Below are 24,298 nucleotides of genomic sequence, written 5' to 3'. Positions count from 1 at the left end.
ATAGCGCGCTAGGTGGTGGAAAAACGGTCCGTGCGCGTGCGTACCGAGGCGGACGGGCCGAATGAACCTCACTGTTTTACACAAACATACATTCACTCAACCTGCTCTGCTACATTTATTTGTTAACATAAAAATTTCAAATTGATATATTATTTTTCTGGAAAAACCAGTGCTTATTACTATGTAGTTAGTTTTTACCTTAACATATTCTTTATAATTTATTTAGGCAAATTAAAACTGATGATCGTTTTTTAACACCATTAAAAACATGAAAAATGTAGTAAGCAAGGAACTTTTTTATTTTTTGGTCAGGAAAAAAATTCCTGCGGCAAAGTTTTAGATCAAAGTATGAATTTAATTTTTTATTTGAAGCTTTTTTTGATACGGAGTCTGCTTGTATCATTTTTAAGCGATTAAAAATAGGCATAAAATCGCTTGGCGCGGCATTGGCGCTAGGAGCTCGGCCGGCTCAGCATCAGTTTACGGGATCTAGATACTGTGTTTCTAGCATTTAATTATAATTTTATTACATCAAATATGTCAATACATTACGATGAATGGTAACGAAATTTACAAGCGTATGTTTATGCATTTTAATGCTTACCGGTAGTCTATAGTTAACAAAATTCTTTGAATCAAAGAATAAATGTTGGATTCCACAGTAGTATTTAATACCTGAGAAAATATTTTGTTATTATTTTACTTCAGTGAGAATAATAAATACATTTGAGATATTGGCATTAAATATTATAGGCTACACCAATTTTATTTAGCAACATAATATGTTTTCCAAACACGTTAATCACAGTATAGCAAAGATACATCTATATATAAAGCCAAAAGTACCCATGAACTTTTGAGAAAACTACAAGTCACACCCCCATAAACCATACACTTAAAATGTTCATCATGACGAGAAACCTTGCCCAAAACTATTTATTATTTCGAAAATTGCCCTTTACGGTCGTAATTCCTTTCGAAAGGGAACTTTCCATATACCTAATGTTAAAAATACCTCAGTTGTACCATAGATAAAACGGTTAGTCTATGGTTGTACTTATTTGTTTGTATTACTGTATCCTGTTTTGTTTATTTCAGCTTAACTTAACCATTCAATAATTTTATTAATACTTATGAAGTCAAACGGGGTGAAGCCCGTGGGTAACAGCTAGTACACTATAAACAAAATATATATTCATAAATGTTGCAAAGTATCTCAATAATAATTGGGCCTCACAGCAGCAAATGATGACATGCTTTGTGATCAAATAATTATTGTGATATATTTTGCCCTGTTTAATGTTCAAATATTAATAAATCTAACTCTTTCATAACATCACTAAATTTCTTATGAGATTTACTTTTGACACATAGTCTATAAAGTGTGAGCAAGTACGTAGATTAATTATATATGCCTATATAACCTCCTTAAGTTCGTTACAATCAATTATCATTGGAATATTTCCACAAAACTAACATAGCAATACACGGCGAGAGCGGGCGCGACGCTCGCCACTAGGGTGACTCATGCCTTTATCCCCACTCCTCGCGGACAGAGCAAGGCAGCGGCGGACCGTTTTTCGAGCCCTACTTCAACCTGAGCGCGCAATCCAGGGAGTTATTATACATCGATGGGTCAGTGCCGTTGAAGCTGGTTGTACAGTTTAAATATAATTTACCACTACTTGCTTCTGAGGCTTTCCCATCCTATGAACTCAAAACTGTATTGTTCTTACTCATAACTTGTTTCATCTATATTTTACACATTTAAAACTATTTCAATTTTACTAACTATTGAATGTTTACTTAATATAACATTGACATAGTTAAAATTGTGTTTTTGTAGATTTTAAAAATACATTTTTCCACTAACTTGTGTTTATCAAACATTGCATGCAAATTAAAATGAAGAGTAAAAATGTTCAAAGTTTAATATGTTAAATGAAAATTTTCATTCATTACGTAAGACTTGATTTTTCTAAAGTGTCGAAGTTTGAAAACCAATGCTTTTTTACAAGATATTTAATTTAATATATAATGTTCACATACAAAGCCTATTTCTTTCCCAATAGTTTGGGAATAAAATAGGTTAGTCATTTGACTTTGAATTACAAATTGGTGTAAAAATTCTAATTTGCTAATTTTTATTTATTAATTTCTTATTGTTAATATCACAGATTTTTACCCGATTTATCGCTAATTTTCTTAACTTACTAATTAGCAGAAAAAAAAGAGCGATTTAAAATTCTTTAGTATGATAATATTTTTGTTGGGCATCACTCACCTTATTGAAGTCACGAGAACGTAGTCCTTGTCATGTCACAATCATACACAGTTCATTGCACATAAAAATATACAAAAATAAAAATAAAAATAAATACAAATTTAAAATATCAGACAAAAGTTCTCAACACCGACGTTTCGCCGCACCAAAATCAACGTGCGGCGTTTTCAAGGTTATTTCTCTTCTCACGCAATCGTTGTGAGCGCCTAACCACGACTGACGACCCCGGTGGTGGAGGAGGGGGAGGGGGGACTCTGTTATCAAGAACAGCTGATGGCATTATCTTCTTTTGTTTAGATTTTTCTATGCATCCTTTAATTTCTTTCTCTATTAGTGTATTGTAAACCGGGCTGATATCAATGGATGCGTTGGCTAATGAATCTTGATCTGAAGTAATAAACAAAGCCTCAATAATATTCCTTTTCTTCCAATTAGGCTCCTTGTATAATATACAGCTTTCCTCCCACTTTATACAATGCCCGGTGTCATGAACGTGTTCAGATATTTTTGAACCATAGGTTACACGTGTATCAACTTTTTTCATGTGTTCATGAACCCGTATGAGAGCCGGTCTTGAAGTTTGACCTACATAGCTACGTTTACACGAGCATGGGACCTTGTACACCACGTTTTTATTGTCATTACCACAGTTAGGAGGTTTCACTTTAGATACCTGTCTTCTTATCGTGTTTTTTGAGGTAAAGACCGTCCTAATACCTTGCTTAGCATTCACGCGCCGTATTTTCTCCGAAAGGTTTTTAATATACGGAATGCATACTGTGGCCAGAGGTTTGTTATCTTTAGGTGGTAAACTTGTATCAGAGCTGGATATTTTTCTTAAGGCTTTATTTATGAATCTTTTAGGGTACCCACTGTTAAGTAAGCGGTTTTTTATAGTTACTACCTCATGCTGAAAAGTCTGTTCATCACTACAGATTAGTTTCGCCTTTTTAATAAGCCCAATTATTAAACCTAATTTTACGTGGTCCGGATGGTATGAATCAAAATGCAAATATTGTCCTGTTGCCGTAGGCTTCTTGTACATACTGGTATGCCAAGTGTCCGAGGACCTATCCACCATTACATCTAAGAACGGAAGTTTACAATCATTTTCAAATTCAATAGTGAATTTAATAGTATCACAAATGCTGTTTATATGCTCCTTGAACCTATTAAGCTCTGAAATGCCACTTTCCCACAAGCAAAAAACATCGTCCACGTAACGCAACCATAACTTAGGCTTAACCTCAGCTGTTGTAATAGCTTTATGTTCAAAGTCATCCATGAAGATGTTACTTAAAATGGGACTTAGTACACCTCCCATTGCCATACCAGCCGTTTGGGCGTAAAAAGTATCTTCAAACTGGAAGTAATTGTTATTTACACAGACCGTGAGCAGTTCCATGATTGAGTCAATTGGTAGTTTAGTTCTCTCAGGAAGAGTGTCATCAATCATCAATTTTTGTTTAACAATCTCCAAACATGGGACAATAGGTACATTGGGAAATAGATTAGTCACATCAAAGCTGACCATTATCGTCTTGTCATTAAGAGTATAATCCCTTATCTTTTGTACAAAATCTTCCGAATTTCTTAAATGGGACGTTGAGTGGCCAAATAATGTCAACATTATTTGACATTATTTGACATTATTTGGCCACTCAACGTCCCATTTAAGAAATTCGGAAGATTTTGTACAAAAGATAAGGGATTATACTCTTAATGACAAGACGATAATGGTCAGCTTTGATGTGACTAATCTATTTCCCAATGTACCTATTGTCCCATGTTTGGAGATTGTTAAACAAAAATTGATGATTGATGACACTCTTCCTGAGAGAACTAAACTACCAATTGACTCAATCATGGAACTGCTCACGGTCTGTGTAAATAACAATTACTTCCAGTTTGAAGATACTTTTTACGCCCAAACGGCTGGTATGGCAATGGGAGGTGTACTAAGTCCCATTTTAAGTAACATCTTCATGGATGACTTTGAACATAAAGCTATTACAACAGCTGAGGTTAAGCCTAAGTTATGGTTGCGTTACGTGGACGATGTTTTTTGCTTGTGGGAAAGTGGCATTTCAGAGCTTAATAGGTTCAAGGAGCATATAAACAGCATTTGTGATACTATTAAATTCACTATTGAATTTGAAAATGATTGTAAACTTCCGTTCTTAGATGTAATGGTGGATAGGTCCTCGGACACTTGGCATACCAGTATGTACAAGAAGCCTACGGCAACAGGACAATATTTGCATTTTGATTCATACCATCCGGACCACGTAAAATTAGGTTTAATAATTGGGCTTATTAAAAAGGCGAAACTAATCTGTAGTGATGAACAGACTTTTCAGCATGAGGTAGTAACTATAAAAAACCGCTTACTTAACAGTGGGTACCCTAAAAGATTCATAAATAAAGCCTTAAGAAAAATATCCAGCTCTGATACAAGTTTACCACCTAAAGATAACAAACCTCTGGCCACAGTATGCATTCCGTATATTAAAAACCTTTCGGAGAAAATACGGCGCGTGAATGCTAAGCAAGGTATTAGGACGGTCTTTACCTCAAAAAACACGATAAGAAGACAGGTATCTAAAGTGAAACCTCCTAACTGTGGTAATGACAATAAAAACGTGGTGTACAAGGTCCCATGCTCGTGTAAACGTAGCTATGTAGGTCAAACTTCAAGACCGGCTCTCATACGGGTTCATGAACACATGAAAAAAGTTGATACACGTGTAACCTATGATTCAAAAATATCTGAACACGTTCATGACACCGGGCATTGTATAAAGTGGGAGGAAAGCTGTATATTATACAAGGAGCCTAATTGGAAGAAAAGGAATATTATTGAGGCTTTGTTTATTACTTCAGATCAAGATTCATTAGCCAACGCATCCATTGATATCAGCCCGGTTTACAATACACTAATAGAGAAAGAAATTAAAGGATGCATAGAAAAATCTAAACAAAAGAAGATAATGCCATCAGCTGTTCTTGATAACAGAGTCCCCCCTCCCCCTCCTCCACCACCGGGGTCGTCAGTCGTGGTTAGGCGCTCACAACGATTGCGTGAGAAGAGAAATAACCTTGAAAACGCCGCACGTTGATTTTGGTGCGGCGAAACGTCGGTGTTGAGAACTTTTGTCTGATATTTTAAATTTGTATTTATTTTTATTTTTATTTTTGTATATTTTTATGTGCAATGAACTGTGTATGATTGTGACATGACAAGGACTACGTTCTCGTGACTTCAATAAGGTGAGTGATGCCCAACAAAAATATTATCATACTGAAGTATTGACCTCACCTAATATACCATGTCGTTTAAGATTAAAATTCTTTGATGGGCAATGTAATTGGCTGCTGTGGCAACTAGTTTCGGCTCACAATGGAGCCATTATCAGACGTTTCAACCACAGGATCGCTTCTTCCAAAGGTCGTTTTATTTCACACACATTACATAGGGTCTGGCGGTCTAGAGGTAAACTCTCACCGGTCACATCGTACTAACTCTATTTGTGTTTTGTTTTTAAATGTGTATGAAATATGACAACTGACAACCTTCGGAAGAATCTATTCTGTCCTTGTAACGCCTGATGATGGCTCCATTGTGAGCCGAAACTAGTTGCCAAAGTAACCAATTGCATTACCGATATTACGTGTATTTTAAACCTCCTATAGTCTATCTTGGTAATCCGAAGCCAACCCATCTTGAAAAGGAAAATTAATGAGATATAAATATAAACTGTGATTATTCCGCTTTTAGCTGCACCAGTTCTCTAGTTTAGTTTGTAGTCAGCTGTGAGGTAAGTGGGTGGAAGATAAAGCCCTGTAAAATTTAGGTCTAATTTACCAAAACATGGGTTGAGAGCCCTAAAATGTACTTACATAAGGTGCTAATGATACAAGTTTCTAAAAACAATAACTTTTTTGAATAAAGCAATTTGTATACAAGATAACAATACATTTTAAAGTTTTGATTTAAAATAGAAAATCACAAATTCTGTTGTTCTTTAAACTAAACAAATTTCACTTATCCCCAAATAATTTGTATCTCTTTAAACATAAGTGGAAACATATTTACAAATTGTTTCCAATTTTTATGTAGGGAGAAAGAATTTTTACTGACATGCAAAACATCAATTACTTTGATTGAATGGAAAATTTCTCTTATATGGTAATTCTTGTTAGTGACTCCAGTTTATATGGTTCCAACAAATATTTTTGTACTCAGTAAAACCCTGAATAACAGAAATAAAAAAAGTGAGGCTGTTTGCGATAACCTTTTTTTCAGTTAATCAACGTTTGAGATTTAAGGGTTTAAGGAGGCCTGTCTTAAGAATTTTGTAATGAATTGGTGTAACAGCAACTTAAATTACTGGCAAAAATATGAAAATGCACAAATAAACACAAAAACTCAAATTTTGGAGCTACATTAGAACTCCAATCATCCGAATCTATTGGGACTGTAACACATGTGGTAGATAAAAGATACAAATAGCTGGATTTTTTTGAAAAATCTGGATATTTTACAGTAAATAGGCTGAGTCAAGCCAAGCTTTTACTATTGCAATCTCAGAACACGTCTGCAAAGGAGGACGGAGGAAAATATTTTAAGATATTGTCACAATCCTGAGAAAGATGACACGATGTTTTCGTGACTGCGGGAGACAATGATGATCTTTACAAGACGGCAGATGATGTCAAAGATTTTATCGCGATCACGGAAAACAAGACGACTTTCCATGACCAAAGGAGTCATGATCTATTTTACACAACTGTGGGTGATATACAAAATGTTTCCATGATCGCGGGAGATGATGATGATGTCTTCAAAACTGCGGAAGATGTTTTAAGATTGTGCCGCGATCGCAGAAAACAATGACGAGTTTCCATGACCAAAGGAGTCATGATCTATTTTACACAACTGTGGGAGATATACAAGATGTTTCCATGATCGCGGGAGATGATGATGATGTCTTCAAGACTGCGGAAGATGTTTTAAGATTATGCCACAATCGCAGAAAACAATGACGAGTTTCCATGACCAAAGGAGTCATGATCTATTTTACACAACTGTGAGAGATATACAAGATTTTTCCATGATCGCGGGAGATGATGATGATGTCTTCAAGACTGCGGAAGATGTTTTAAGATTATGCCGCGATCGCAGAAAACAATGACGAGTTTCCACGAATGTGGGATTCAATGAAAAAATTACCGCAAGGGAGTTTATGGATTTCTGCCTTCTTTAACAACAATTATAATTACTGCACTGTGGTTTTAGGATTTTTTTTCTTTCTGTAAGCGATTTGGATATTTGGAGTTGGGATAGTTGGAGCTCTATTGTAAGTGTTTATGTGTTTATTTGTGCACTTTCATCTATTTCGTATGTAAGGTAAGCCTGCTGTCAAACCTATTCATTACAAAATCCTTAATTTTCCAATTGATTCGAATTAGCATTATAGTTTCCGTTGACCCAGGTTTAGGGGTTTTACTGCATTCCTGAAACATGAAAAATAAACCATAAATATATACATCAATTCTGCTTAAAACTTGTGTTTCATTTAAGAAATAAATAGAAGCAAAATTTGAATTTTGTCTTGTACTATTTTACAACAGACTTATAAAGTAAATTTGTAATAAAATAGGATTACATCAAATTCATTCAACTTTTTAACATATTTTAATTGTTTAGGTATGTTTTTCAGAGAACTTGAAACCTAATCTCAAGTTTCTCTTAGATTTGAAGATGCGAGGTATGTAAAGCAACCTTATAGCGGGAGTTCATACCAATGGGGAAACAGTTGTACACTTTGTCCCATACCAGTCCTGCGTTTAGAACGGATGTTGACATTTTTATTTGTCACAGGGAACTGGTTATGTACAGAGAACTGGGGCGTTGGACCCACGCACGGGCGGACTCAAAAACAAACTTTTCAACGTTCTCGGACTCAACCACAACGCGTGATGAATGCCATCTTGCATGCTAGGTTAAGTCTTATCTACTTAATTTGAGCCGCACCGAGTTTTGCGGAAATACATAGCTCCTTTTATACATTTATTTGCTCGGTTACGAGTAATTTAGGATTTATATAGGTTGATTCAGTTGGAGGTTACAATTTTAAAATGGGTTAGCATGCATTGTAGTTTACTTACTGAGTATGTTTTTTAGACACTTTGTTAGAATGTTCATTGAACATTACAAATGGCATCTGTCAGATCACTGATCTTCAGACTTTGCCCTTTTGATGAAACATTGAATCACTTTCTTGTTCAATTGTGAGGTTTTATGGAAAATTCTAGTCTCAACCTTCAGTTCCGAATCAAGTTGGGTTTGATTGTCTAACCTTCTACTTCAAGTTACCCCAAAAAAGTTCAAGTTATGTAAAAAATGTATCTAATGGTGTGAGGTTTCTCCAGCTGCATGTTTAAAGTCCCCGTCTTGTTGGAACCACAAGTTGTTCAGATTGTCATTACCACTCAATTCTTCCATCTTCTGCCAAATGTAATTACTTATCATCTCCTGATAATGGTCCCCATTGACTGCAACAGCTTTGGCATTTTCCAAAACTTAAGGCACAAGCTTCAAATCTTTAAGCTTCAAATCTTTCTCTTTTTTGAAAAGTTATTTGCAGTTAAAACACATTCTCTTATTGAACAACACTTCTTGTGAACAAAAACAACAACAAATGCCCTTAAACAATGCCCAGTTATGCAAATTATCTTAAAATTGTAACCTTTAACTGAATCACTTGTTATTATATTGTGATTATCTTGTTGATAATATTTGTATAAGCTCCTTTTGAGCGTTTTGTAAAAAAAACTGTGAATAGAGAACCACCAGTTACTTTATACACTAATGTATATAAAATGTTATCAGAACGAATAATTTAAGCGGTTTATTGCCAAAATTATTGGCATGTTATTGAATGGTTCCTTTTTTGCATTTTATGACAAAATCAAGAATTCTCATTTTGATCGAAATTTTATTTTACAAACTTAGACTTTGTTTAGTCGGATACCCTTTGACATGACAAGCACATCATAGCAAGTTTTTTTTGTTAGTTTTAGAAGTGTAAGCCATAAACTAATCAAACTTAGAGTGTAGGCTGCGTCATTCTGTACGCTTAGAATGCTCAACAGATTTTAGATGTGTAATGTTTTGTTAGCCTAGTGGGTTAGTTGCAATGATGCGAACATGTGGGTAGAAGTGGGCATGTTGTTGGAGGTTTTGTTTTTAATGAAAGCAAAGTTGATATTTAATCTGGTAGGTCTATCTAATATTGCATTTCTGAACTACTCTCATAGCTAGTTATTTTTCAAGTAATTTTTTTCTGCATCTATATGGAACACAGTTCTTTTCATTTTCACCTTAATCTATTTGAATCTAATATGTTGCAATCTCTTATTTATTTTTTATTTTTTCCAATCATGCTTTCATCAAACAAGCCTTCTTCAATGCTCTGTAATTTTTATTTCCTATTATTAGTTATTGTTTTAGATTTGTGGGCTTCCCTAAACCTTAGACTATATTTGATTGTTTATTTTATACCTAGTATATTAGTTTTGTTTATGTTTGATCAGGTAGATAATTCCTATTATTCATTGAAAATAACTGAACAAAATACTTATTCTGTTTTTAAATACTCGTTTACGATGTTTTTAATGTATAGTTTATGTACAATTCTTTTTTTTTATATTGTAGATTTTAATTATATAATGATTTTAAAATCTTAATTTATTTTTTTAATTAAACATGTACTGATAAACACAAAAAGATCTTTTAATTTTTTAGTTTAGCATATTCCGTGTATTAACTAAATCTATGTGAGTGTTAGCTGAGATATTTTTATTTTATTTTGATAGAATATTTCTTAGAGAACCCAAATTCATTGTTAGATCTTCTATACATGAAGGAAGAAGGAGTGGATACACACAACTAACTTACCCATGTATAGAGTTACAGGCAGTTGATTGCACCCAAAAAGTTCAAAACATTAATTAAATTTACTTTTTATTGTACTGCTTACACTTCCTTATGAAGACGCTTCTTAGAGAAGAAAGATATGAAATTAATTGTATTTTATTGTGAACTTTTGTGAGCTATAAACTGTTTGGTGTAGGCCTATTTTCTTGAGTAGCATTGTTGTGTATCCACCTTTACCTTAATGCATTCTCAAGCCAAGTGCTCTTTCAACCAAAACAAACCTAATGGATCTTATATTATCTTTTATATCACATCTGATAAACACTCACAAAGAAAAGATTCTGTATTTGCCCAAAGTTTACTGTCTGGGAGTCTTGTCCCGACCAAGGGAGGTATGTTACCTTGGCTCTGCCGTTGCCTTCTAGTTATAGCATTGTTTGTATATACGGACAACTTTTGTAAAAATAAAAGGAGCTGTGATGACAGATTTGAGTTTCATTTGAGCCCACGCCACCGCCCCTGGTTCTCTGTACATTACAAGGGAGGGTTCACATTTTTTATCGGGTTGTTTTAAAGGGGAAAATGAAGCGAAGCGGGTCTTTCTCCAAGCTGAAAGCGTCTATTCGCCGATCGAGTGCTCGACTGATGAGATTCGGCCGCTCAAGTGAAGCGGAGATCAGGTAGGTTCTGGCATGTGCGGTCTTGTCGTGTTTCTACTAATTCGCTGTGTGATGTTCCTTTGTTTGTTAGTTTTTTGTATGTTACTTTTTTCGTCTGAATCTGCTTTTAGATTTTGCAATTTTTTGGAATTCGTAATGGATTTTTGTGTCGTAGTAACAGTGTGCTCATGTGTATTTTTGTGAGAACTTAGATGGGGTTTTTTCATAGATTTTGTGGTTTTAATGTTCCACTTTGCCGATGTTTCTTCCATGTTTTGCCTTTTGTCTTGTGTGTTCTGTTCTTAATGTTAATTTCGCAAAACTGACTGTTTACTCGGTATCCTTTTCAGGTGTTTCACTTTTTCATTCATTGTTGATAATTGTAATTAAGGTTCTTTAATAGACTTATTAAAAACAAAAATATTTAAACTCAATTAATTTTTAAAGAAATTTAAATTTAAGGTACAAGTGAAATAAGGATTAAATCATTAAATGCTGTAAGCAGCAGCATTGTCACTTGTAATGAAGAAGAGTTAGGAAAAGTATTTTGAAAGAAGGATTCTGGAGTTTTATCTAAACGTCGAACAGTTGACAGGGTTTGAGAAAGTATTTCCAACAAAGGAATAGGAGAACTCTATATAATGGCAGACTTACAAAAGTCCAATTACTTTTAGTACACAAAGATTTTGTCCTAGATCTAAGAATAATAATACAATTTTTGTGTAGCTGCAGAAATCTTGGAACTCTGACCTGAAATCTGCCTACATAAAATCTACGGCTTTATTTGGCTCCCAGCGAGCCAAGCTTAATAATTCTGGTAAGAGATTTCAAAACAGCACATGGAATATTCCAATTTGAAACTTCACTAGCACTGAGAGCAATGCTTCATTTAAATTTTTACAATAGGTAGTTTTGAATCGGCACCTCCACTAAGCAAGTGTTATCCAAGCTTATCAAAACACAAAACAGGTTTAATATAATTATGAGTGCTTTAATTAACGTTTATCATGTTGAAGATTCTTCTTTTGATTGAATTGGGTTACTGACTAATTTGGATACATGTGCTGATATTTAGGCACTGATGCATACACAGGTGCCAATTAAAAGTTAATTAGAGAGTGACAATCAGTCAAATCATAGGCAGATTGAGTCAGTTAAATGTGTTATTTGCAAACGTAAAGCTGATCCTTAAGCTAGAGTGATGTTCAATCTATTTAGGCAAGCATGTTTCTTTAAAACCTTTTTTCTCATCTCGTGTACATCACAGGGAAAATCTGCACATATTGTTAGAAAGATAATTTCCTGTAGATGTGCAGAATCCCTTTATAAATTAAAATAGGCTCATAAATAAGCACAAAAATGAATTTTAAATAAAAAAAATTTAACGGGCCTTATGGGTATTCATGCCGGTGACGAAACAACAACAAAATATAAACAGATAATGAAAACAAATTATTGAAGAAATTCCAATCATATGTTTTATTTACAGTGTGGGGTGAAAATAGAGGAGTCTGTACATTACAGTTTGGTAGAGTTTTCTACCACTGGACGACCTCTAGTTAAAGTAAAAGAGTTGTATTTAGAATGTTTTAAAGACGTTCCTGGTAGGAAAATGATAAAATCTCCAGATTTTAGTACAACAGTTATGATGAACAGCTGATACAATTTGCCTTGGATCAATTTTTTTAGGGCTAGTGAAGTAGTCCAAATAAACGCCCTACCGAACCAATGTTTTTCTTTTCTTCAGAACTACTCATATTTTTCCACAATCTAATTCTTTTTTAGTTTTGAAAAGTTGTCCATCTCATTCATGTGTGTATAATGAGCCGTTATTTTAGTCAGACCATTTTTTTTTTATTATAGGTTTCCAAAATTTACTTTTTACTGTAACCTAGACAATTCTCAACTGTTGCGAACCGGTATCGTAAAGGACTACTTTTACTAACGGAAAGTCAGATATGTAGCATGTAGTCAATAATTTTGGCCTCGGCACAGCAAATAAAAATAATTCTTCAACTTTTATGTTAAAAAGGTTGATATTCTAGATAATGACGCAACTGGTGCAACTAAAAATGTGTATATCTTTAAAAAGTTATGATTGATGAGGATCTCTCGTTCTTCGTTGATTAGCTTAGAATGTCAATCATTGATTTTTTCTTAAACTTTAAACTTTAAATAATTTTCATGTAAAGGCAACATTAAAACTGTGTTCATAATGGCCAAAGGCTGGTTTGATGCATATCAATAGGAGAACATTTTCTAACGTTGTTTGCATCTCATCAATAGTACATCAGTAATTTTGTAGTTTTTCAACCCAAAAGGGACTTTGGTTATTCTAGGTCCTTGTCAAGAGAGGGGGGGAGAGGGGGTCCACTCCCGCAATGTTTGGTATTTTTTAAACTGTATGGTGGCTTTCTAAAAAAATCTAATGTTTATGTCTAGAACTGTGTCTAAAAACCTCCATTACGTTTTTAGGACGAGATGTATGTTTAAATTTATTTTCCTAGGGTCCAATGAAGGGGCTTTAGCCCCTATAGCCCCCTCGAGCCACCCCTGTAAGGGACTAAGACTTTTCTGATTATATGGTCCAGGAGTACTGGAGCTATCCCACACTCGTTAGCTATTTAAGCAATTAAACTCTATAGATTAGTAACATAAAAAGTTAAACGATATTTCTAAAATTAAAAATGCACAATTTCCAATTATCTCTCTGTTTCCGATACTTGACAGTTTATGTGGCATAAAAGATTTCATAGTAAGGACATTCTGTCCTTACAGTTTGGCTTGGGTAAAACATCAGTGTTTATGACAGAACTCTGTAATTTACATCAACGCTTAATTCAACTACGTTCATTTTCACTCTAAAAACAGTTACATATTATTGGAATTCAACATTTGCTACTCTATATAGTCAAACTCGACTGCCTCCTCTTCTAACTCTCCTAAATTCTCCTCCTATTTCCTCTCTCTCCACATCAAACCCACTTTTCTCCATTAACTGTGATCTCCTTTTAACACTAACAACTGAAATGACGTCCGAAGGAAGAAAAAACTGCTGCACTTGCGACGTGGGACATACCAGGCAATTAAGTGGAGGACCTGAAACTCCCATCTCCTGGAAATTCTAGCACCTACAAGCCCTTGCCAGTTTTCCTTGCCCCACTCTGTACCACACATAGCCAGCAGAGGTTTTTTTTGTGGGAAGGTGGTTAAAATGCCTTTACGGACGCTGAGAAGCTCAAAGTCCTCTATAGTGCCTTCTGGCTCAATGTCCTTGGACCGGTTAAAAATCCCCTAATCTCCCAAGACACTATCCTGGAACTGTTTAGCACATTTCTTAGGTCTAACTATGCCACGAGGACTTTCCTTCTTGTTTTCTACCGAAGGTTAAGACGTGCAAGAAGAGTAGAATGGCCGTCCCAAGGACATCATACATTGTAGGCGATCCTTCGGACAGAAACGTTAACTCCCTTATCTTACTCCAGGCAATGTAAGTCCTGTACCACCACCTAAGGTGCAGACTTTGCTTGTATCAGCTAACTATTTATAGTAATGCTCTGTCACAAAGTGAGATTGGTCAATAACAAATGTCAGACAAGAATAATAACCCTCAGATATATCACCGAGTACATGAGGAGATTTTGTTTTTAAGCTAATTTTTTGATTGCGAGTTATAATTTGTTTTTTTTTTTATTGGTATATAATATTCCTCCATTTATTACTGTGAGAGTAAAATTTTCCTTCACTCTTCTCTAGACAACTGAAAGGAATTTTGATAAACTCCAGTCACTTAAATCAATGTTTCTAATGCTCCTTGTGGTCAGATATGAACTTGATGGTTGGTGTCCACAAGCTGGAGGAACTCAAGAAACCACTTTAACCCCAGAGTCATTTTATTACAATGAGTTTAAAAACTTACTAGGTCTACTGAGAGTTGCAAAGTTCTAATTTCTTTCAAATTGGCGATCTTGGTAAAAATTCTATCAAACAGCTGTGTTAAGTCTTCAGGTTTCCTCGCTGCAATAGGAGTATTTTAGATAGCATGTGTACTTTACAAGCTGTGTAGAAACTATTCTTTTCGCTTTGCATGTTAAAATTATGGTTTTGATATTGAATTTACATACTTTTTTAAACCAATAAAACCCTAATTTCACTTAGTGTATTTGCTTCTGTGAGCCTATCTGCTTTTCAGGTAAGTTTGTGTGGTTTCTTTTAATGTATTCAGTAAAGTAGTGTATGAAAAGGTTGGTTTGTTCTTTTGTAAAAAAATACTAACTTGGTATTTTTTTTTGTTTAATAATTAAATCAGATTGAAAATTTATATGGAATATGGGAAGTTATAAGATTAAACGTTACCTTTGTACCAATGTAAAAAGTTATATTTTTACATTTAACTTGGAGTTGTCTAGTGGTGTATTAACTAACTCCTGGTTTGCAGTGTTAATTGACAAAAATGTAAAGTATATAATGGGTAGTTTTTATACAATTTGGTGTCAATATTAACAATGTTAATTTAATAAATCCTGATTTCTCATGTTCCATTTAATGTTAAAACTGTACTTACATTCCAATTTGTGCCTGATATTTTTTTACTATTGCTCAATTATAAATCAGGTAGCTTTTCAATCAATTGTACACTCTATTTATCTAATGATAATGATCACACGTTAAAAAAAAAATTATTTGGCTTATTTCTTATACAATAACAGCTTCCCAGCATCAAAATTATAAGCAGATTAATATTATTTTAAAGGACAAAACATTGATAAGATAAGCAAAGAATTTACCATCATAATAACATTTTACTAAATCTAAAAAATACATGTTTAAACCACAATTCTAAGGTCACAAAGATAGTGATTTAGGTTTGATAAAACAGTTTCTACCTAAAACTAGTTTGTGATTTAAATACCTCTTCTAAGTTTACCTAATTGTTTGAAGAAAAATCTATTTTTGTAACATTCAGTTTTTCTGTTTTAGCATGAAGCGCGCAAAGTCACTCTCAGGTCTTAGTACATCAGTGCACGATAAGGTGAGCAAAGTAATTAATTGAATAGATAAGATGTGCTAAGTAATTACATTAAAAGAGAACATAAGGGGTGAGCTTAGCAATTGATTAAAAAGATAAGGTGAGCTCAGTAATTGATTGAATAGATAAGATGTGGTAAGTAATTAAATTGATTGAGAACATAAGGTGAGTTTAGCAATTGATTAAAAAGATAAGGTGAGCTCAGTAATTGATTGAATAGATAAAATGTGCTAAGTAATTAAATTGATTGAGAACATAAGGTGAGCTTAGCAATTGATTAAAAAGATAAGGTAAGCTCAGTAATTGAGTAAAAATATAAAGTGAGCTCTAAACATCAGAACATATAAATGCTCCTTTATTTTTTATTTGTTCTTTTCATAACAATATTAACTTTCCCAAAGCCAAAACACCAAATCATACAGAAAAAAAAATATCAATCCATCTTAAAAAAAAATCATAATGGTATAGAAATTACTGAAATTTGTAAATTTGTTTGTCTTTAGCACCCTTCTTTAGCCAAAAGACAGTTAGTTGAACCAACACGCAGACTTGATAATTAATTTTTATTTCAATAGCCGCAGTATTGCGTTTAATTACAAATAACGGCAAAAACATTGTTTTGTCTTTGTTTTTGTGCAGTGGCATAAATAACACCCCTTCAACCCCTGCAGTGCGGGGGGCCTCGAGGTCCGACTGTCACCGCAATTGCAGAAAATGATGACCTATTCGAAACCGTGGGAGGCGTTGATGATGTCTTTAAGAGCGAAGAAGATATTCAAGATATTGCCGCAACCGTGGAAAAAGATGTCACCGTTTCCGTTAGACGAAGATGATGTCTAAAAGACCGAAAAAGATATTCATAATTTTGCCACAATCGCGTACAAAATTGCGTCCGTGACGACCGCTGGAGAAGAAGAGGAGGACTTCAAAGCCGCGGGTGATGTACAAGATGTTGAGGGGATCACGGTAAAGGATGAGAGTTTCCATGACCGTAGCATGTCTACATGAATGCAGGATATATTCAAGATTTGGCCAAGATCACGGAAAACGATGACTATGTTTCCATGACGGAGGGAGACGATGAAAATCACGCCTTTTGCTGAGATAAACGAGTAAAACATACGTGGTGATGTTTTGGTGGGGGAGGGGCATCCACATGTACTGCAGGAGGGGGCGTCGCTCGATGTAGCTACTTACGCCACTGTTTTTGTGTCATGTGTAAACTGTGTATAACCAATGCTGACCATGCCATAAAAGTGGATCCTTTTGTTAGTCTGACTATGGTAGGAGAATGTTTCCTGTAATGGTGATAGCACAGCTTATGTTATAGTCTACCTGTAATGAACGTGGAATTGAGTATAGCAGCATTATTTTCTTTCCTCTCTACCGAAATTGAATCTGACTGTTAGGATGTCGTGGTTCAACAAGGACTTGTATAGCGAAGAATTTTTATTGTTTAAAATGTTTTCCGTTACTGTTTGTAATTTGAAATATTTTCTCCATGTTTATAATTACTTTACTTGTTGCAGGGCCACACACAGGTCCCTCACTCCCGTACGGCTAGCTCCAGCTCCGAAAATCTCAATATACAAGCCACATAGTTTATTTACCGACTTGTTAGTTGTAAGACTTACCGTAGCTTGTAGCTCGTTAACTCATAGCTTTGGCAAAAGTATCAGTTTTACACGTATTGAGTTTCCATTGAGGCTACAACTGATTGTGTACTTGTAAATAGTCGTAACATTTATTTATACCCTGTTAAGTATTATTTGTAATTTGTTATCTATATTTATCTGGTTTGAGGATATTTAACTTAAGTACGATGGATATTTTTTACCGATTAATCATATTTTATATGGTAAATGTGTTGTTTCAGGCTTGTAATTTGTGTATACCAAAGTGACATAATGCTAAAAAATTGTGAAATTTTCAATGCATTTGTTTCATGACAATTCTTGTTTACACTTGAGTATTTCAGGCATTTAAAATATATTGCTTGCAAAAGATTGGACAATTTCATCAAACATACCCATGTGATAATTCTTTCATAGTCTGTAGTCACGATTATGTGGCAGATTCAACTTCTGTTAAGTATTATGAGTTGAGTTGGAAAGGCTGTTTTAAACTACCAATAGACATTATATTGGTAGTGCTAAAGTAAGCATCAGTAAAGTATAAATAAGTTGGCATCTTTCTGACCAAATCAGTCCAGAGAGATAGTGAGGTTGGGGTAGAATTCATTTCTGTTAAGTTTTTACGTAATTCAAGTATTATTTTACATTGTACCCGTTTTCATTGGTAGATGATTTTAAAATTATTGTTTAATTTATTAGTATTTTATATACAACTTAGGTATTTTGTGATAATTGTATTTATTATTTATTGATAGTATTTCAGTTGAATGACACAGCTATCTGTATTTCAATTAATGTGTATTTAATTTATGGGAGAAGTAAGCTATTTATTTTAGTACTTGTATATAGCAAATTATCTTAATTAAAAAATCAAAACGTTTTTGATTGACCAATAATAAAAGTGTTGCAGTTAGGCCGACACCAATTATTTGACTACAAGATTAAAATTTGTATTCTTCCCTAAATTTTGAACTATAGGGATTGCTTTATTGAGTACTTAACGTTTGGAACTTTTGTTGCTACTTGATATTTATAACTACTTAATCTGTTTTTTAAGAAGTAAACTGAGCTAAAAAATAATCTACAAGTTAATAAAAATTATTTTATTAGTTCTTAAAATTTAATAAGATTAAGCATTTGTTTTTCCTCTTGGAGCTAGCTGGCGATCATTTTAATTTGGAAAACTTTTTTATTTTAAACTATTTCTAAGATAACTATGTATTTTATTAGTAAAAGAAATACTATGAAGATATTTAAGGACAGCTTTTAGTGCGCACGCACAACAGTTCTGTTTTGTTTAGCATTGGAAACATTCCTTTTTTACTCGTAAGTGTTGTATTTTGTTGCCATCACCTTTTCCTTTACATCCGTTGTAAGAACTAGCCGTTGTATTTTTGTATCAATACAGCTTTTTGAATACTTGAAAGTATTCCATTGGCCTAGTAAAAACAGTTTGAGAGATTTGAGAGTGAATAAAGATCTGGAAACTTTTGAACTGGTTCTACATAGCTTTATATTGTAATAAAGACAATTTTTAGGACTAAATTTTCACTGCTGGCTGTAGCGGATAGGATGTTTATATTAAACTGGCTATATTGCACTAGCCTCGCCAGTTTTTCACTCTCAAATCCACTGATGTTTTGTGGTTGAAATGTTTTGTTGTCTTAGTGAAAAGGTAAGCAACGCTTTTCAATATCTTGATATCTGCATCACCTGACAAATAAACGATCCAATCTAATAATTTGTTGTTTTTTACTCATCCCTTGAGAAAGGTTTTCGTCATATTTTTCATTTCATATATGTTCTTATTTTCTGCCACAATGATAGCAAACACAGAGTAACAGGGCTGATCTGAGGGGGAATGCAATTAGTTCCAAACTACTTTTTTTTTCAAATGAATAAATACTCTTGCTTTGTGTTTTTGTTTGGCTACTATTTTGGGCTAAACCACAGATAACTAGGTACAGAGAATACACACCTATTGGAAGACCGTGCGCTTTCAGTTCTGGTATTTTGTGCCAGAAATATATTTACTTGTGAAGAGCCCTAACAAGCACTGTGGAGGAATTCCTATCGCACAGGGTCTTCCTTTCTTCCAACATGAGCGTTGTACATGAGGGCAAGGGGGCAGTGTGTCCCATAGACACCATCACTACAGTGGTAGCAAAACGGGAGTGCCGATGGAAACCAGATCAAGTCCCTTCAAACGCACGCACCCCCACAGGTGTCCATCGGCACTCCCGTTTTGCTACCACTGCAGTGCTAGACACCACTTAAGTGTACCATTGACTCATTGAGTGTCTCTTCTGTACCTTACTACTCTGTGGCTAAACTGAAACACAATTTTCTATGAAGTGGTCCCAGCTCCCATGGTGTGTGTGTTTTTAGCAACAGTAGGGCCTACCTTGAATTCTAGAAATCTTTAACTGAATGGTGATATTGTTTATACCTTATAATTTTTAGCTTATACAGCAGCAACTTGCCAAGATCCTTGATGAGGAAGAGTACTTCTCAAGTTCTCCTGAATTTAATACAACCATTGATTAACTTATACAGGGTGAATTTTAAATGAGTTCCCCCCCTACTTTTTTCTACATTTCTTAAGATATTATCTCCGGACCACGTCAGATCATTGTTGAGTAGTAAGTACTTCATTTTGACTAGGTATACATTTTTGGCCGCCATCTTGGATCCGCCATATTGGATACAAAGTTTTTTTTTCAAATGTAAAGGTAGGGTTGTGACCCATTATTTCAAACAAGAATTTTACGCTGATTACAATGCCGCAATTAGTTTTTAAAAATCTTGATTCGTTCTAAAGTTATGAGGACTTTTTATAACTTTATTTTTAGCACATTTTAATATTGTGTATTAACAAACTAAGACCATAATCTCAAAATAGTGCTAGATAAACATAAGTATATACCACCATTCATTGTCGACATATTTTCACTTGGTTATGACGGATGTAGTTTTTTCAGCCGCCATCTTGAAGCCGCCATTTTGAAATGTGATCAATTAATTTAAATATGAAGGTGGTGTTGTGACCCATCATTTTGAAGTACTTTTTTATACTGGACTCAATGCTGCAATCCGTTTTTGGTTATCAAGCTTTCTTGATGAAATATTAAAATACTCTTATTTAAAATTTCAATATTTCAAAATCCAAAGATGCAAATGAAAAACGGATTGCGGCATTGAGTTCAGCTTAAAAAAGTAACTCAAAATGATGGGTCACAACACCACCTTCATATTTAAATTAATTGATCACATTTCAAAATGGCGGATCCAAGGTGGCGGCTGAAAAAACTACATCCGTCATAACCAAGTGAAAATATGTCGACAATGAATGGTGGTGTATACTTATCTTTATCTAGCACTATTTTGAGATTATGGTCTTAGTTTGTAAATGCACAATGTTAAAATGCGCTAAAAATAAAGTTATAAAAAGTCCTCATAACTTTAGAACGAATCAAGATTTTTAAAAACTAATTGCGGCATTGTAATCAGCGTAAAATTCTAGTTTGAAATAATGGGTCACAACCCTACCTTTACATTTGAAAAAAAAACTTTGTATCCAATATGGCGGATCCAAGATGGCGGCCAAAAATGTATACCCAGTCAAAATGAAGTACTTACTACTATACAATGATCTGACGTGGTCCGGAGATGATATCTTAAGAAATGTAGAAAAAAGTAGGGGGGAACTCATTTAAAATTCACCCTGTATACAAACAACAATGATTTTCACCTGAAAGCTGACCTAGTAATAGGCCTATACTATACCTTGATACCAATTCTGTATTTCTTTTTCTGTGAGAGTCTAGCCGTTAAGGTTCTACTGAACTGAGTAACTTGGTGTTCAGCTAAAATTTAGAATACTTGCTTTATGAACTAAAGAACACATTAAGAAATTAAATGTGCACCATCTAATTTTAAAAAGTCTACACATCTTGCAAATTCTTACAAATTCACTGCAAAGTAGTTTCGGAAGTATCAGATGGGAGCTCTCTAAACATTAAAAATTGAAAAAAAAAATACTCTACTAAATTGGTAAGTAATCTAGTAAACGATCTTCAAGAATAAATTCCAGGTACAAATTACTGGAAGGTGTCAAAAGAAAAGACAAATACAGATAAAAAATAATTTTATACACCAGAGTCGTACTTCAAAACTGAACAGACAAAATGCGATAAACCGATGCCTCACAGCTTGTTATCGCAGACCCGCTTATCTAGTGACTTGACAAGACTACTGTAATGGAAAAGACGCTTTCAACCATCTCATAATGGCTGTTATAAAGAATAACATAACAGGAGTATCTTAAAGGTGCACTCAAAATATAAGTACAGTACATTCAATTAATGTAGTTATGCTAAAACAATAGTATAGGTTTTAGATTATAAGTGCAAACCTGTTAAGATTAATAGCAAACCTGTTTTTTAGGTTCAAGAAAATTGCAATCTTAATTACCAATAACTTGATGATTTAATGATAATTGAGATGGAGAATGAAAAAAATTACATATTTCATTCATTTTTGGCCCTTATAATATAATTACCTTGAACTCGTTTCTTGGACAATAAACTATGTAGGTATAGACTATTCAATAGTGCAAACAAATAAAATGGATTAAATTTGCCAACCTAGGTTTTTTTTAGCAGTTTATGAACTATTTGGTGCTGTATAAAGTAGGATTATATAAACATTCTCCTTTGCTGGATGTTTTCTTATATTTATAGATTTAGACTATTTATTTATGTGTTTTTTTTTCGTTCAATCAATTTCGACTTTCAGCAGTTCTTTTCTTTTTGTTCAAAATAAAAAAATACCATATAACAAATGCGGAAAATAAAATTCCGTGCATCATTTACTCTGAATAGTTGAGTGTAACAAGTGTTGGCGCATAATTATAGGTATACCATGAAGGACAAAACATAGGAAATTTGGTCTTGTGATGCATGTACCTGGTGACATCCCTGTCAACCTTTGTCACAGTTCCACGCCACAAAACAATGGGGCCAGGAATAGGTCAACAACCTTCTCGTCGAACTGTCAGCCTCTATACAATCCATCGATATATAAACACAAGGAATACAATCTAGGGAACATTGAAGAAGCAATAACAGAGCATTGTTACTCCGAGTCTATTGGGAGGCAGGACAACATAAATTATTGACAAACATAAACAGACAAAATATTCTACTACAACGCGACGGACAATGAAACTGTTTGAGTAGAGTTTTTCACTGATCTGTATATTGTTCTGAACTGTAGCGATATTATATTTCCATAGGCCATAGGGGATCTACTATTTATTCTGTGGTAAGACCTATAACCGGAACCGATTAACGTTTCCGTTTTGATGACTCCAGAAGCCATCGAAGCCATACCATACGTTCAAATTCATTTATACAGGGTGTTTAAGTATGTTAAAATTATTAGATTTTTTTAACGTGATCACGGATTAGGGTAATGGAGACAACATACTATAATTCATCCTACCAAAATAACCAAATAAAAACTACAATTAAGTTTTAGTTTGATTAGTGTTTGTTGATTTGTTGGTGGATGACATAAGATCCTGTGTTTTATAAGGCTAGTTAGTAACATCCAATATTCTTGAAGAAACAATAATGCACTTATCAGCATTTATCGTCTTTATAATCAATCTCCAATCGTCAATGTAGGATTGATATTTACAGGATATCGTTCGTAGATAGTAATGAATATGCGTACCTACAATATTTCAAGGATATTGCATCTAAACATTCTATAAATATCTACTGTAGAACTTTTTAATATTTAAAGAATATATCTTAACAAATATTTTACAGATTCATTAGATAAGCTATTTCAAAAATATATATTTAATTACGTGTAGATATATCTTTAGACAGATTTCAACCTGTTGGGGCTGTTAGGGCTTCTATCATAGATAAAACATACGCTTCCATGTACAGTAGCAGGAAACCTAAACACTCATTAAACGTACTTCAGTAATGAAATTTAAATGGGGAATAAATTTGGCATGTCTTAGTAAAAAGTAAATCGAATATTCGCTTAAACGGCAGTTTGCTGGAGTGGGATATTTGAATTCAATGGGTTTATGAATAAAGGTAATAAAAAATAACAATACAGTGTACTATACATTTTCAAACTCATTTTATGTGATATGCTACAAACTAAGTAACAAAAAAGCTAGCTTCTCCCATAATGATTAAAGTTTATAAGTCTTATCAACTCCCATACAAAACTCTAAAATAAACATTTCAAAAAACAACAATGATCACTTAAGTTTACTATTTAATTATAGATAAGATACAAATGTTATAATTGCCAGTTACAACAAACTTGAAATTTACATAATTCCAATGCAGTTGTCATGAACTTATCATGAATCTGAAACGAAATTCACATAAACTATTTGCTTTAAAAAATAAACGATACGAATACAGTGTCACATTCAATCGCCGTCGTATTTCTGGAAAAACATCATGGTTAACGAAGCAACTGCAAACGAAGGATTCACAAAGGATGTGCGAGAAATCCAAATTACGATTCCGTCGATTCCGATTCCACTGCCACAACACAACTTGCATTTGCAACGGCTGGGCCACAACACAAAAACGCGATCGATTGAGCAGTGGCCGGGTTTGAGCGAGTCCATTGCGGGGGGGCGACGCTCACAGCTCCCTCCCCTCTACTTGGATCGACCCGATTCGCTTTCATTCTCCAATCTCCATCCAG

The 24,298-nt window shown here is 34.1% G+C and overlaps 1 protein-coding gene across 7 annotated transcripts in view; it reads left to right on the top strand.

Moving 5' to 3' along the window:
- The window catches only part of LOC128984367 (kinesin light chain-like), a 153,717-nt gene extending 135,797 nt beyond the window's left edge, over positions 1–17,920 (top strand). For 4 of the 7 annotated variants that reach the window (XM_054403677.1, XM_054403679.1, XM_054403678.1 and 1 more), the window contains 3 exons: positions 10,803–10,906; positions 15,866–15,917; positions 17,444–17,920. In XM_054403677.1, the coding sequence (XP_054259652.1) occupies positions 10,803–10,906; positions 15,866–15,917; positions 17,444–17,515 (228 nt within the window). In that variant the 3' untranslated portion in view covers positions 17,516–17,920. Of the gene's footprint in view, positions 1–8,168; positions 10,070–10,802; positions 10,907–11,611; positions 11,703–15,865; positions 15,918–17,443 lie in introns of those variants that run through there. The other 3 variants (XM_054403682.1, XM_054403683.1, XM_054403681.1) reach the window with 3 other exon arrangements.
- The last annotated feature ends 6,378 nt before the right edge of the window (positions 17,921–24,298 follow it).

This window comes from Macrosteles quadrilineatus, unplaced genomic scaffold (assembly GCF_028750875.1).
Source record: "Macrosteles quadrilineatus isolate MER2022 unplaced genomic scaffold, UCM_ALF_1.0 Scaffold_2__2_contigs__length_208266976, whole genome shotgun sequence".
NCBI classification, from domain to species: domain Eukaryota; kingdom Metazoa; phylum Arthropoda; class Insecta; order Hemiptera; family Cicadellidae; genus Macrosteles; species Macrosteles quadrilineatus.
This window is presented reverse-complemented; position numbering and strand designations above follow the sequence as displayed.